The sequence below is a fragment of the Lytechinus variegatus genome, chromosome 3 (assembly GCF_018143015.1).
Source record: "Lytechinus variegatus isolate NC3 chromosome 3, Lvar_3.0, whole genome shotgun sequence".
Lineage (NCBI taxonomy): Eukaryota > Metazoa > Echinodermata > Echinoidea > Temnopleuroida > Toxopneustidae > Lytechinus > Lytechinus variegatus.
In genome coordinates this window covers 53,809,596-53,824,920 of record NC_054742.1, presented here as the reverse complement: position 1 = coordinate 53,824,920, position 15,325 = coordinate 53,809,596, and the positions used below count along the sequence as shown (strand labels likewise).

The 15,325-nt window shown below is 36.7% G+C and overlaps 1 protein-coding gene across 1 annotated transcript in view; it reads left to right on the top strand.

The window, feature by feature from the left end:
* The first annotated feature begins 229 nt into the window (after window positions 1-229).
* LOC121411363 (plexin-A4-like) overlaps window positions 230-15,325 on the top strand; it is a 53,479-nt gene continuing 38,383 nt past the window's right edge. The window contains exons 1-2 of the mRNA XM_041604039.1: window positions 230-870; window positions 4,744-5,759. Coding sequence (XP_041459973.1) covers window positions 4,806-5,759 — 954 coding nt within the window. The 5' untranslated portion in view covers window positions 230-870; window positions 4,744-4,805. The remainder of the gene's footprint in view (window positions 871-4,743; window positions 5,760-15,325) is intronic.

Sequence of the window (15,325 nt, the reverse complement as noted above, 5' to 3'; positions counted from 1 at the left end):
ATTAGATAAAAAAATTAATTCGAATTTTATGCACGTGATGCAAAATTATACTCTTTATATCATTCGACTTCAAGAACATGGTGAATATGATGATGAGGGTAATTCATAATGATGATAATAATCAAGCCCGGGAATCAAGCACTCCTCATATTGTTTTGCTTTTGCGCCCTCACAAGCTTTATTAGATAAAGGGATTTTCCCCAAGGTTTATGCGTCGCGCGTGGAGGTGGAAGTTCCGCTTCCGCAATACAGGTGAATTTGCTATTTTGGCGGTGTTTTGGTACTTTTGATGTGCAAGTGAATCCATGGAAACCATGATTAACCAGATGATGATTCAGAATATTCAAATTTAATCATTTTACATTGAACTGGAATTTCTCTGATCATTCAGATATCGAAATTCAAGCAACGAATTTCGTCTCTCCTTTATTTCCTGAGTCACACCCCTCCAGAAGTTTGGTATTGTCTCAATGCGGAAGTAAGCACGGTATTGCTCTGAGCGGTATACGCTGTGAGCCTAGCCTGTGTGTGACCGTGGTTAATCAATGCGCTGACTGAGAAACTTTTCAAGAATAGTTATAACTTTATAAAACCTGTATCCATCTGAAATAAATATCAGGATTGTCAAGCAAGGCCAAGGATTCAATGGAACAATGATTTTCTGTCGTGCATGCTAACGCCGACCGATCCGAAGAGCTAAACTAAAGGCAAAGCTGCAATTGCGTATAAAATCTTATTTCCAGATATTCGATCATAAGTCTAAGACTCGTTTTTGGTTGCATTCATGGCTTAGTCTTTACTTTTACCACCATAATTTAAGGCACCAAGTTCAAGTAAAGACTGATTTTGGAATCGGAGTCTAGTAGAACGGTAAGTCCAATTTGATCTTGAAATGTTGAATTCATAGAATCATCCTTTCGGTTTTAGTCCATGGCATAGATCCATGTTTTCTCCATGAAAATTTAAGAAAAAATATATAAGGGAAACACTTGGTTTATAATGTTGTATAGATCTGTCAAATATCTAGAGAAGGAACCCTTTCACTGCTATAGATATTAGCCTATGTCATGTGTAATTGTTCTTTCAATCTGAAGACATTGATTGGTAACATTTTTATTACAAATGTCTTATTAAACAACGATTCCTGAACTTTGTGTTTTCTGCATTCTGGTAAATTTATTTCCGGATTTTCTGAAGCACAAAAATGAATAATGATTTTCATGGTTTCATATTTATAACGTATCACAAAAGTAAGTACCAAATACAACAGCTCAGATCTTTAAATTGTCAATTAATGTGAATTTCAAACAATGTTTAAAAAAAACGCTGAATGTGCCACCCCATTTTCATGAACAATCTTCAGAAAATATTTTGAGCAATTGATACATGGCAAATTTAAAATAGCTCTCATAACTACCTCAGTTCAACAAAGTGAACTTGGCATTCCATTTTTTAGGCCTATAGGCTATGTCCTTGTCTAGTTCTGAAGTGCATGCATGAAGACACAGTTACATGATTTATGTATGTTTTAATTATAATCACTCTAAATTGACACCTCATACTTTATAAAAAGTATACATGTTAATTTCTATTAGCACCTGATTGAAAATTTTGCCAATATATTTTCACATCCATTCCAGGGGGCCCTTTAATAAAGCTGTTCGTAAGTTAAGAGCGACTGGCGAACCTTTTTTACGCGCTATATAATCACCAGTGAACATAACCCAGGGGCTCCCGGCCGCGTAGCGGTCGGGAGCCCAGGATCGTACGTGCAATTTGGCATAATCACCTGACAAGCGTGAAGTATGGTCAAAATAATTCTCCGAATAAATAGTTAAAACAGAAATCAAGCACTTACCACGATTATATGGATGATGGTGTAACGAGTGGCAGTTTTTCTGACATCTGGGCACAGACTGGAACCTCAAAAAACAAAAAGTTCTCTCCTTCTACCCCGTCTCGATCGGCCATTTTTGTTATGAATTGTAACAAAATGGCCGATCGAGACGGGGATAGAAGGAGAGAACTTTTCGTTTTTCGAGGGGCCAGTCTGTGCCCAGATGTCAGAAAAACTGCCACGCCCACTCGTTAGACCATCATCCATATAATCGTGGTAAGTGCTTGATTTCTGTTTGAACTATTTATTCGGAGAATTATTTTGACCATACTTCACGCTTGTCAGGTGAATATGCTATATTGCACAATTGTGGCCGGGAGCCCCCTGGGTTACAATGAACATTAATTTACCATAATTTACCATAGGAGAGGATCACCAGTCGTTCTTAAAGTTGCTCTTAACTTACGAACAGCTTTATGAAACACCCGCCAGGTAAACACACATTTTGCTATGTCAGGTTGTATCCCTGTATGATCCCGAAAAGTTGTTCCAAAGAGCTTCTTGTGCATAATAGTGATTGTATGTTAATTAGCTTAGTAGTATCTAATCCATGGCATACTGCTGATGTGTAAATCAGGGGAGCATTTCATGAAATGACTTGTCAGATGTTTTATCCAACTTATCCTGATTTATCTGACAGTTACCATAGTAACAGTGCCAAGCGGCAATCAGAATCAAGAAAAATTGTTCACAAAATGTTAAAAAATGTTGATAAAAAATATTGATGAAACGCTCCCCAGGCAAGATGTCCTGAAGATAAATAAGATTGAGCTGACTCAAGCTGAGTATTCTTACATCAAATCCAGCCTGATCACACATATTTTCTTATGCTGATTGTTTTGTGACATTTTATCTCTAAGGTTATTGGCAAATACTCTTAGAGCTATACAGAAATTTTATTTGAATTCCAGAGTGTCTATTTCATCTTGGAGTTCAATGTAGACGTTTGCAGCCTGGAATAAGTTGGTTGTTATTGCTGTTTGCATTAATTTTTTTTTCTCAGTTATTCTATTTTTTTCCTTCATTTTTTTTTCATAACAAACAAAAATAGAAGAGAGGTCAGTAGAAAGAGTACAAGTTTAAAGACAAAAACAAGGGAAAACCAATGCCAAATGAAACATAAAAAAGGAACAGACTAGGTGTAGGCTATATGCATTGGCTCATTTAGGTGTGGCGGGGTATACACACTAAGTAATACAGGACATGTATTTGTTTTGGTCATATAAACACTTCTGCAGTTATACATCAATGTCAGTTTAAATCGAGTATTATAGAAAAGCTAAAGGTATAAAAAAGAAAGAAAAAAAAGAAATACAAAGGGAATGAAACAAATGTCAATTACAAATATATGTACAAACTATAGTATTTGAATGTCCCTTGTATTCATCTTTCTCCTCTCTTCACATTATTTTTGTTCATTTTCATGTTTTTTCTTCTTCCTATTTGAAAAAAATATTTTACTCCGTATTTCTTTGAATTCTTTCATGTCATGTGCATGAAACCCCCTTACTAAACTTGGCATGGTGAGGATATGATAAAACATCTGTACTTGTTGAAAAGTTGAAAAAAAAATTGAGGCATGATTTTTAGGGGCTAATTTTCACAACTTACTGCTTAAATCTGCAGCATCAAACAAGCGTCAATATTACAATGAAAGGGGATTTCCAGGGCTCCTTTTTTAGTTTCTAGGATTCTTATGAGAATTTGGGGGGCAAAATCGCCTAAGCCCCCATGTATGTTTTCCCTGCTGGCATTACTAATCATTGTATATGTTAGTCTGAATATTTACATGTAGTTACTCTGTATTCATGTATATAGTATCCTGGACATTTCTTTCAAAGATCATATATTTTGAAGTCTGAATCATTCAAGAAGGAGTCAAACCCTGTTTCACTTTGTAATAAGGAAAGAAAATAAGATATACATGTATGTCATATAAATAACTATATTGTGTGGGTGATGTCAACAGTTACCTTGTTGGCATACAGACCAGGGGGGGGGTGTTTCACAACTTTAGATTTAAGTATTATGTAGAATCACACTTAAATGCTGATGCGTATACAATATGCAACGCGCAATCTTATACCCCTTTCATAAACCCATCCTCCAATTATCCGCCTAAGAGTAATGCGGATAATTCAATAAAAATTGCATTCACAAACTCCAAAAATAATCTGCACTATTTTTTACGAGCGCCCGACCTGAAAAAGGCGGATAATTGTCATGGCAACTGCACACACCCCCTCCGATGGGATCGTGTTGGAAAAGGGTGACCTTGTGACCGCACCATGGCAATTATCCGCATTACTTTGGAAATGCATTCATAAAGTCAAAATCTGGTCCCGATGCCGCTATTATGCGGATAATTGCAGCATCGAAATAATGCAGATAACTCTGGTCCCGCTCCGATTTTACGACCAAATTATGCGGATATTATCCGCATATTTGGGTTTATGAAAGGGGTATTATATTAATAAGCAATAGTGCAAGTCCTCTTGGCATGATCTTACTAATGTGGGCATTGAGTGTAGTTTCTAACTCAGACTTGAATCTTTGTGAAACACCCTTCGAATGTGCATACTACATGTAGTATAATTTTTTTTTGAAATTTAGCAAAACTTAAATAACTTTAATGCCATCTGATTTTCTTGAAATTTTTAGCAACCATATTCAAATCAGCTTTTTGTGGGGTGAAGAGGGGGGAGGGGATTAATTAAAGTATAAGAAATGCAGTGTAAAATGAACCAGTTATCAAAAAAAAATTAAAAGGCTTACAATATGATTATTTAAATACCATTAATTGTTATAAAGTTGTAAAATATGTCTGTAATTCCTCTTTCTTTCAGGTTGTTGTATGGAAGTTCAGAAGGCTCTTCTTGTCTAGATCAACCAGACATTGCTTATTAACATGGCTTCCTTGATGAAAGTAAGATGGTTGCCCTGCCTAGTGATCACTTCCCTGATATTGATAGGAAGAATAGGTGGAAGCAGGAACGGAGAGCTTGCATCATACTTTAGAGATGATTTCCGAGGTGAATCACTCAGCCAGATGGTGGTCAGTAATGCAAGCGGGATAGAGTTTGTGTACGTTGGAGGGGACTCCACTATCTACCGGCTCAACACAGATTTGAACCAATTGAGGGAGGAGGCAACCTGTCTTGACCCAGGATGTGATGCAAAGATTTTGGAGGTTGCTCCGTCTCCTGTTAATAAACTTATTTACTGTGGGAGTTCTGATGGGAAATGTGGATTCAGAGACTTAACCAGTCTTTTAAGTGATAATGTGGATTACATGCATACATTTGTTCAAGAAGGGATGTCTGTTGGTGTGGTCACAGAGAAATCAGCAAGAGAGTTGATAATGTTTGTTGCCCAATCACACTCGGCTGCTACTGATCGCCTTTATCCAATTTCCCAGACTGAACTGCAAGGTCCTAAAACCCTTGTTCTTTCACAATCGATACGACAAGTTGATGGCGATGCTACAGTAGAGTATATTCAAGGAGTTTCTTGGAAGAATTACTCCTACTTCATTGTACATAGTGGCAGTGAAAACACCAGACTTGGTAGAATCTGTGCACAGAATGAACAAGGTGACCTTGATGCATACTCAGAAATCATACTATCATGCCAGGATACCTCATATGACAGTCTTGAAGCAGTCGACATTGATCTGATTAATGATACTTTGTATGGTGTCTTCACAAATGGAACAAGTTCAGTTTTGTGTTCGTATGCAATGATTGATATTCAGGAGAAGTTTATTGATGCTACTTGTGGCTGTGCACGCTCAGAGTCTGATGATGCAGGTTGTGATGGAAAACGGATATCATACTTATCCAACTCAGAGTGCTTCTCAAGAGTAAGTACTATCTGTTTCCATTCAATCAAGGTACATTCAGATTATTTGTTTTTCTGTTTCAAACACAGGAAAAGGAAAACAGAAAATTGAGCAAACACGGTTTCTATTTTCATCATTTTAAACAGAAAAACGGTTGTATTTTAATGATTTTTATCAGGGAAAATAATTTGAAAAATTAAAAATTGGAAAAACAAACTGTTTTTGTTTTTTCATTGTTTTATCAATTTATTGTTTTCCTTTCTACTATTCATAAATTGAAAATTAAACATGTTGCTCATTCAGTTTTCCTGTTTTAAGTATGCAAACTTGAAAATTAAACGTTACTCATTCAGCTTTCCTGTTTAAAAAATGCAAAATTTAAAATCAAATACCGTTTTGATTTTGTTTTTCTGATTTTACTTTTACAAACAGGAAATTGAACAAAGTTCCGTTCAGATTTTCTTTTACCGTTTTTGCTTTTAAAAGTTGAAAATCAGAAAATTAAAGACCCCTCAATGCCGAGGGCAGATCTATTATAGTTTAGATACTATACACAACAAAAAAAGTAAGTCCTTCCTTAAACAAACATCAATAATTTCCGAACCAATGTGAGTTTTTAATATATTTTTACATGAGCGTGTAGGTAATTTTATAAGCTACCCCCTGAGTAAATGTTATGGACGTATTTTACATCCTGCTTCAGTGAGCACCGTCACAAGGAAAAAATTTCACTTTTCAAAAGTCACAAAAGCCAAATATCATGACTTTGCTTCCATTTATTGGAACTAATTCCACATTCTCATCATGGAAAATAGTCAGAAGGCTTGTAAAATGTACTTTCTAAAAGACGATGCAACTTTTTTATATGAATTTCACAGTTGAATAAACACAAGTTCAAATTTGCTATAATTGGAAGTTTTACACATTTCTATCAATAAAAATGATAGAATATGATAACAGTTATTTTGGGGAAGAGTTTCTTCAACAGTATTCATCGTTTCACGGTTCAATGAACATTTATTGAAAACAAAGCTATGATTTTCAAATATCATAGGCAAGTATTGTTTCATTTTAGTAACTGAAAAAGATCTTTTCTCAACTTTTTCATTACATGTTCATGACCAATTAACATGCTTCAATGATTCAAAGGCGTTTAATTAAACATTCACACTTGAATGAACATGTGGAATGTGATTGGCTCTTTTTTATGTTATTGGAAAAAATGCAATTTGTAACTATGGATATCTGTCACAAACCTCCTTGCATAGTTCATTTGATTTGATTTTTATGAAAATCCTGATGTTTGATACATCAGTGAGCACACAAAACTCGAAAATTATGCAAATGAGAAGAAAGTTAGAGACCTTGGCCCCACTTTGTGCCATATCGAATGGTTATTTTGGTGTGCGCGTCTTTTGGATAGTGTTACTCTGAAGCCATATGCGAAGTTTCATGAAATAACTGTTGGCAGAAGTAACAAAAACCGTCCATGAAACAAACTCTCATTTCATATTTGTTAAAATTTTGACTTCCTCTCTTATAGACTTGTGTACATTATGGGTGCATATGTTTAAGAATAAGTAACCCCTTATTCAATATGGTGAAACTTTTTTTCAAGGCTGTCTTTAGCAATGTCGTTTGGCAGTAATGTTTATCAATTTATGGGCAAAATCCCTTGCAAAAATGAAATTGATTTGTTTATTTATGGATGAGTGAGCATGCATCAAAATGGGAAAATTGGTATTTTAAATGTCACAGACTCATTTAAAGGGTAATAAAGTGAATATTGGGGGCAAATTCGGTTTGAAATGTGACTTTAATTGCTGTTGTTTTTATCATCCATCATTTCTATCACCACAAACTTTCCGAACTTTAAACATTTTCATGTTTGAGCGAGCACATTCTAAAACTTAGGAATGAATACTTTTTATACTGCATAAATGTATTCTTTTCCTAGCAATTTCTCAGGATCAGTTGAGTGTATGGACAATCGGTGGTGGATTCAGAATTTTTAAATGGGGAAGGGGCCTATAATCGGAGGAGCCACCAACATTTTCAAATTTTAACATGATCTAACAAGTTGTAGAGGAAACCCGTATGATGATACGTCACAATACAGGGGCCGCAGAACGGTTTTCAAAGTTGGAGGGGGGAGGACTGAGCCAAAAATGAGGGGGGGGGGGCTGACCATGCAAAAAATAACAATTGTATGGTCATTTTTACATTTTTGTACATGCTTTTGGAAAAAAGTGGGGGGCTGAAGCCCAACCCCCCCCCCACTTTCGCAGCCCCTTCAATACATTGTGCTCACTCAACCATGAACATACAATATCAAAATCTGGTCTGAAGTGGTTAAATGGTGGATAGTAAAACAGCATAACACCATAAAAGTCACCTAAAAACAACTTTTGCCCAACTTTGTATTTGAACAAACTGAAAAACGACTCTGGTGAGTTTTAAAGGTGGTCATTTTTAATTTAATCTTTAATTACTCATGCATGACTCAACCGATCAATCTCATTTTCCCCCAGGAGTTGCGTAATGAGTGCAAAAAACCACCTGTCAAATATCATATCTCAAAATAATTCGGTTCAAAAGTTACATCATTTTGATTTAGGGGGGACTTACTTTTTTGTTGTGTATAGTTTATTTTAAGCAGGAAAGGGGAAAACACATTTCTTTCAACTATAATATTGATATTTTTCTGTATTATGAATAATAATGATAATTAATAACAGTATATTTACCCAGGGTAGCCACTTTAGTTCCAAAAACTGTTCTCCCTTCAGGCCCTGCTATTATTATTATTATTTTTTTAATTACCGGTAAAAAAATGTCATGTGACAGTTGACACGAATAAAGGTACAAATAGATTAGTCATTTTTCTGTTTCAGTCACGAAAAAGGAAACAGAATTTGGTTCTGTGGTTCTGTTTTTAAAAACACAAAAAGTAAATCGCAACACGCTTTTCGCTCTTGTGATTTTGTTTTCGCACAATCGCACTGCATACATCAAAATTGCCATCGGCTCTGATTTGCTTTTCGTTCATCAATATTAAGGAATTATCTTGATAGAATTCAAAGTAAACCGACTTTATAGCATATATAGCCTACACTGGCAAGCCATGGGTGTTGATTGGTATTCGTGGTTGGAGGCTGCTTTGTTGTAAAGGGATTTTTGATTTTTTTTAGTTTGGGCGGAGGTCAGTGGCATAATGAGTCTAAAGTTTTAGGGGCAAGACATGACATGAAGGGCAAAACTTATTTTAAAATGCTGTGAGCGAGGGAAGAGAGCGAGCCAAAAAATTGCCTTTTTTAATACAAAAATAAATTTTTGTAACAGATTTTGAAATGATATTTAAAACATAGATCATATCAAATCATTGAGTTTAATCTGATGTTGTAAATCGGATCAAAGATCAGATCGAAAATCGGATCGGCAGTTAAGCTTCTAAAATCAAAATCTAATCGAAAATCAAATGGGTGATTTAATTTTGTTCACGGTCGTATGCATCTTTCTTACAAAGTCACAAAGACGAATGCATTGGAATGGAAGTTGCCAACATGCACAATCGTTTGGAACATGTTTTAAAAGGGTTTTGAGGTGTTACTGCCCTTAAAATAAACCAAGTGATTTTTATTAGAAGATAAACGAATGACGCATCCCCCGAGCAAAGTCGCAAATGAAAATAAAATTAAAATAATTCTCATTAATGACAGTTTAATGAACGATCAGCGGGACATTTTTGGGTGCTTGTGATTTGGAATTATTGGAATGATCTCTTGATCTTGTACGACGCATCATCTTAACTCATTGAGTGCTTCGTGCACGCTACGTATCCTACTATAATATGCCACACTCGTGCTCACACGCTATATTGATTGCTTTGTGCTTGCATTGTTTCCTACCATCGTCTGCTTCGTGCATGACTGCGCACATTCGGAATTACAATCATTGTTACGCCGTTTTGCATTGTATTGCGCATCGCATGCACGCCGTAATTAGCACTTTTGTGTGCAGTGCGAACTCTGCTTTCTGACAGATCAACTTACTCACGCGGTTTACATTCGACTTTTTCGAGTATTTCTACATTTTTTACAAGATATGGCTCCGCCTCTGAGAGGGAAGAGACCTAGGTTTTTTGATCCATACAAAACACTCCACAAAATGGAACTACTTGATACAACTCATATTTTAGCGGTAAAGATAATAACCAATCCATATATTGAGGACACCATTATAAAGGGTATGAAATTTCCTCCAACTTTACTACACAATATTTTGTGGATAAACTAATTGTTAGAGAGTTACAAGCAATTGTAATCATGACTATTGAAAGGAGTGAATACGACTCGCGATCCCAAAATCAATGTGGCACAGGGGGGTTTTGTGGCTGGCACAGGGGATTAGCATCGGATTAGCACTGTGGCGTTGGGTTAGTAGTGTGCGTGGCATGTTAAGAGTTAAAGTCGCAAGTGCAATTAAAACTTAGTAGAAGTCACAAGCACGCGCGAATAATTCAGATAATGTTGTTAAAATGTTTTGAGGAGCTAGCGTTTTCAGATAAATTGATTACTATAGAGAAATGAACTTTTGATATCCAAGAAGAAATATAAAAGAAGCATCTCCCGATGAAGTTGCAAAGACAAATACATTGTAAATTGAGGTTGAAGAGGAGATGTCTATAATCATAAAGGAGGAAAGAGAGTAATGCAATGAGCTCCGTCAGTATGATATTTAAAAGTTAACGGCAGCATCCGCTTTCACCACGAGGTTGAAGAGAAGATGTCTATCATCATGAACGATGTAAGAGAGTAGCGCAATGATGTTCGTCAATAAAACAACCTTTAAAAGATCACGGCAGCGTCCACTATCACCACGAAGTTGAAGAGAAGATTTATATCATCATAAACGATGTAAGAGAGTAGCGCGATGAGCTCAGTCAGTAGTACAATTCTTTATTGTCTCACCTGCGAAGCAAAGTGAGACTATAGGCGCCGCTTTTCCGACGGCGACGGCGGCGGCGGCGGCGGCGTCAACATCAAATCTTAACCTGAGGTTAAGTTTTTGAAATGATGTCATAACTTATAAAGTATATGGACCTAGTTAATAAAACTTGGCCATAAGGTTAATCAAGTATTACTGAACATCCTATCAGAGTTTCATGTCACATGACCAAGGTCAAAGGTCATTTAGGGTCAATGAACTTAGACCATGTTGGAGGAATCAACATCGAAATCTTAACCTGAGGTTAAGTTTTTGAAATGTCATCATAACTTAGAAAATATATGGACCTAGTTCATGAAACTTGGACATAAGGTTAATCAAGTATCACTGAACATCCTGCATGAGTTTCACGTCACATGACCAAGGTCAAAGGTCATTTAGGGTCAATGAACTTTGGCCGAATTGGGGATATCTGTTGAATTCCCATCATAACTTTGAAAATATATGGACCTAGTTCATGAAACTTGGACATAAGGTTAATCAAGTATCACTGAACATCCTGCATGAGTTTCACGTCACATGACCAAGGTCAAAGGTCATTTAGGGTCAATGAACTTTGGCCGAATTGGGGATATCTGTTGAATTCCCATCATAACTTTGAAAGTTTATGGATCTGATTCATGAAACTTGGACATAATAGTAATCAAGTATCACAGAACATCCTGTGCGCGTTTCAGGTCTCATGATTAAGGTCAAAGGTCAATGAACTTTGGCCGAATCGGGGGTATCTGTTGAATTACCATCATAACTTTGAAAGTTTGTTGGTCTAGTTCATTAAACTTGGACATTAGAGTAATCAAGTATCACTGAACATCCTGTTCGAGTTTCAGGTCACATGATCAAGGTCAAAGGTCATGTAAGGTTAATGAACTTTGGCCATGTTGGGGTTTTTTGTTGAATAACCATCATATCTCTGTAAGTTTATTTGTCTAGTTCATAAAAAAGGGAAATAAGAGTAACCATGTATCACTGAACATCTTGTGCGAGTTAGAGTAGTATTCAAAGTGAGCACTGCTGCTATATTGAACCGCGTGATGCAGGTGAGACGGCCAGAGGCATTCCACTTGTTTAAGTTCACAGCGGGGTCCGTTATCACCATGAAGTTGAAGAAAAGATGTACATGTATATCATAATAAATGATGTAAGAGAGTAGCGCAGTGATCTCCGCCAGTAATGTGACCTTTAATGCATCTGCTATCACCACAAGGTTGAAGAGAAGATGTCCATCACCATAAACGATGTAAGAGAGTAGCGTAGTGATCTCCGTCAGCAATTCACCCTTTCACCATGAGGTTAAAGAGGAGATTCTATCCTCGTTTATATCGTCACAGATAATACCACGTCTTTCTCCCTGATTTATGCGACTTCTGAATAGCTATCACCTCAAAAAAATCTTGAAATATGTTTTGAACGATCACTCGCTGTAACTATATAGATCTACACCGATTTTCTATTTCCGATTTTTTCCTTCAAGGGGCATGATCAAAGATCGGAAGGTGATCGCCGATTGTGTTAAAATTTGATAAAATCGGGAGCCGATTTTGAAATTGGTTACAGCCTTAGTTTAGTCCGTCCCACCTCTCACACCTTGCGTGAATCGTACTCTAAACACGTAGTGTTGACTGTTGAGGCAAAAAGTGTAAAATTCTTTATAAACATTTTATTTTTTTATGCCCTCGCAAATTTGACCCTAACACGTAGCTTTCCTAGCGAAATAGATGCCCTTTTTAGGTGGTCTGTCTTTATTATTTATTTATTATTTTTCACACCTATGTTTGTCGCCAACTTTTCTCTGAATTGGCTGAATGAATTTTGCTTATTTTTTCGTCATACTGTATATAGAGTCTATCATAGAGACGGCATACAATTTTTTTCAAGGTCATATGGGCATGATGACGTCATCTACGCGCCATTTTGTAAAATTATTCATTTGATCATATCTTCATTATCAATTATCAAAAATTAACAATATTTACATGACATTAACTTCAGGTCAAGGGTCAACTGTCAATGTCATCAAAGGTCATGTAAAGGTCATGACGCGCGCGTCAAAGATAAAAAAAATCCTCCAGTTGGCCCATAAAAATTTTGGGGGAAGTTTCAGGTCATTTTAAGCATTTCAAAAATTTGCGCGCGTAACGCCTTAACGCAATGCAGAAATACCGTTTTTTTATGTCATTGCATTGATAATAAAATTCTGAGCAATTTGATACCTTGATCAACCTTCTACGACCATTAATAACGAAATTAACACCCGTTAAAGTTTGCAGCACGTGTGCGCGCGAGCTCTCACTATAAGCCATATATGGGCAAAAACATGCCTATTGAAAATTCACTGAAGCTCTTTAAATAGTTGGTTGACCCCCAATTTTTTTTCATATTTCGATAGAGTATAAATTGCAGATTTGATTTCACATGACGAAAAATCTTGCTTTGAAGAGGAGTATACCCCAGTTTCCCGGGCAGTTTCCCTTATCATCAAATCTCTTCTCCCAGTACTACAAACCCTATTGCCCTCAAGCATGAAATTTAAGTATAGAAACACCTGTTTCTTGACCTCGGTCCGAAGATAATACACCCCAGCATCAACGGTCACAGCAGGGGGCCACACACGATGGATTGCAATGTGTGTAGTGCATGGAGTTCCATGTATACACGCGTTGATAGAAACTTTTTCTTCCGTCCTTCCTTCCTTCCTTCCTCCCTCCCTCCCTCCCTCCCTCCCTCCCTCCCTCCCTCCCTCCCTCCCTCCCTCCCTCCCTCGCTCTCTCTCTTCCTTCCTTTCTTTCGTTAAGACTGTATCATTGCGTGAGTGAACGGCATGCATCCCATATTTTCTTGCTGGATGGACAGAAACTATATGGGATGCATCGCGGTCCTTGCATGCTAAGCATACCGTAATTTTTATTCCGCTTACTTTCCTTATTTCGAGGTCGATTTTCTTCGTTCGAAATTGAAAATGGACTAGTATTGGATGTCTGAATGTAATATGCCTTTGAAAACGTGATTAATATCGAATACAATAATTTCATTCCGAAGATCCTTCTACAGGCAGACAAGTCTTACGTAATAGCACAGCTGTTGTTTATCATTTCGTCCTTGGCTCAACGCTCGTTTAGCTGGCCCGTGGTGGTGAAATTGAGACAAGGGGATTACCTGGCCAAGATGGGTTTATCGGGGTTGGAAATGTTGTTTGAGATTTTCCAAACGAAAAACGGGGTATCCGACCGCAGTTTGCAGTCCGAAGTGCGGTCGAGAATCAAACAGGAAATTTTCGTAATGCATGTCACCATTGTCCCTCAATTTGATCATGACATCATCAAAATGGCATTGGAAGTCAAAATATCCATTTTCCTTGTTATGACATCATAACAATTATGCAAATTAGGCTTTAACTCTGTGAATATTGGTCAATTTTCGCCCAATTTTCGATATGATGTAGCTTAGGTTTTACTCTTTCTGAATATTGCCTTTATTTTTCATTCGGATAAACGAATCATCCTGAAAAATTGCAAATAATAAAGGCATATCATTTTTCCTCATTTTGCGTGTAATTCGACATTCCTCTATTTCGTGAGCCATATCTCCATTTTTTCTTGTCAGTTTTCCCTGAGCTTTTAGTATGTTGTAGCTGAGATTCTGAGCTTTCGCGAGTGTCCCCTCCATTTTTTGATCAGATGCCGGGATCATGCTATTATTTCGCATGCAAAATTGGATTTGTAATTCTCAAATTTGCTTACGTGTTATCTCTATGGGGAATATCGTGGCTCAGTGGATAACGCACTTGACTTGCGTTCTCGGGGGCGCAGGATCAAGTCCTGGGGTAAACAAGACAATTTTTTTTTCATTTTTTTTCTTTACACCACCTTGTACATGATCCTTTATGATAATTAAAAGGTATAAAAGTTAAAATTTAGCAAGATAAAACAGATTATAATTACTTTTTTCATATCACATGTATTGTCATACATGTATATCAAAGAGACCTTTTTACAGTGCTTTATCATCTCCCGTCTTTCACAAGTATTATATACATAATGAACATTCCATTGTCATCATGAAGATCATATTGATCTGCATGAACATGGTAATAGTGATCATGATGGCGAGAATAAGGACAGACCACCTAATTCGTCCGCGTAACGAATTAAAATCTAGTCAAAAATTATTTTAGTGTTTTTGACGCCCTTATTACGTTACATAACATGCCCTATCTTGAAAAAGACATCCTTTTTACTTTTTTTTTTGTCCAGCATGGTATCCACTCATCAATGTAAGTGGCCCCCCCTCCCGGGAATGAACCTAGTATTTTATCTTCATGTGAATGGTGTTTGTAAATGATTATTTCATAACCGTTTTCAAAGTCAGCACTGCTGCTATATTGAATCGTGTAATGCAGTCGAGACTGCCAGAGGTGCTCCACTTGTTCCAGATAGTGTATGAACTATGAATCGTAGATTTTATTACAATTTACAAGGATCATTTGACCCTCTATTAGATGATGTCATAACGATGGTATCAAATTTGCAATAAGAATTATAAAAAAATCCCTATATTAAAGCTTGTGTATAGTTTTGGTA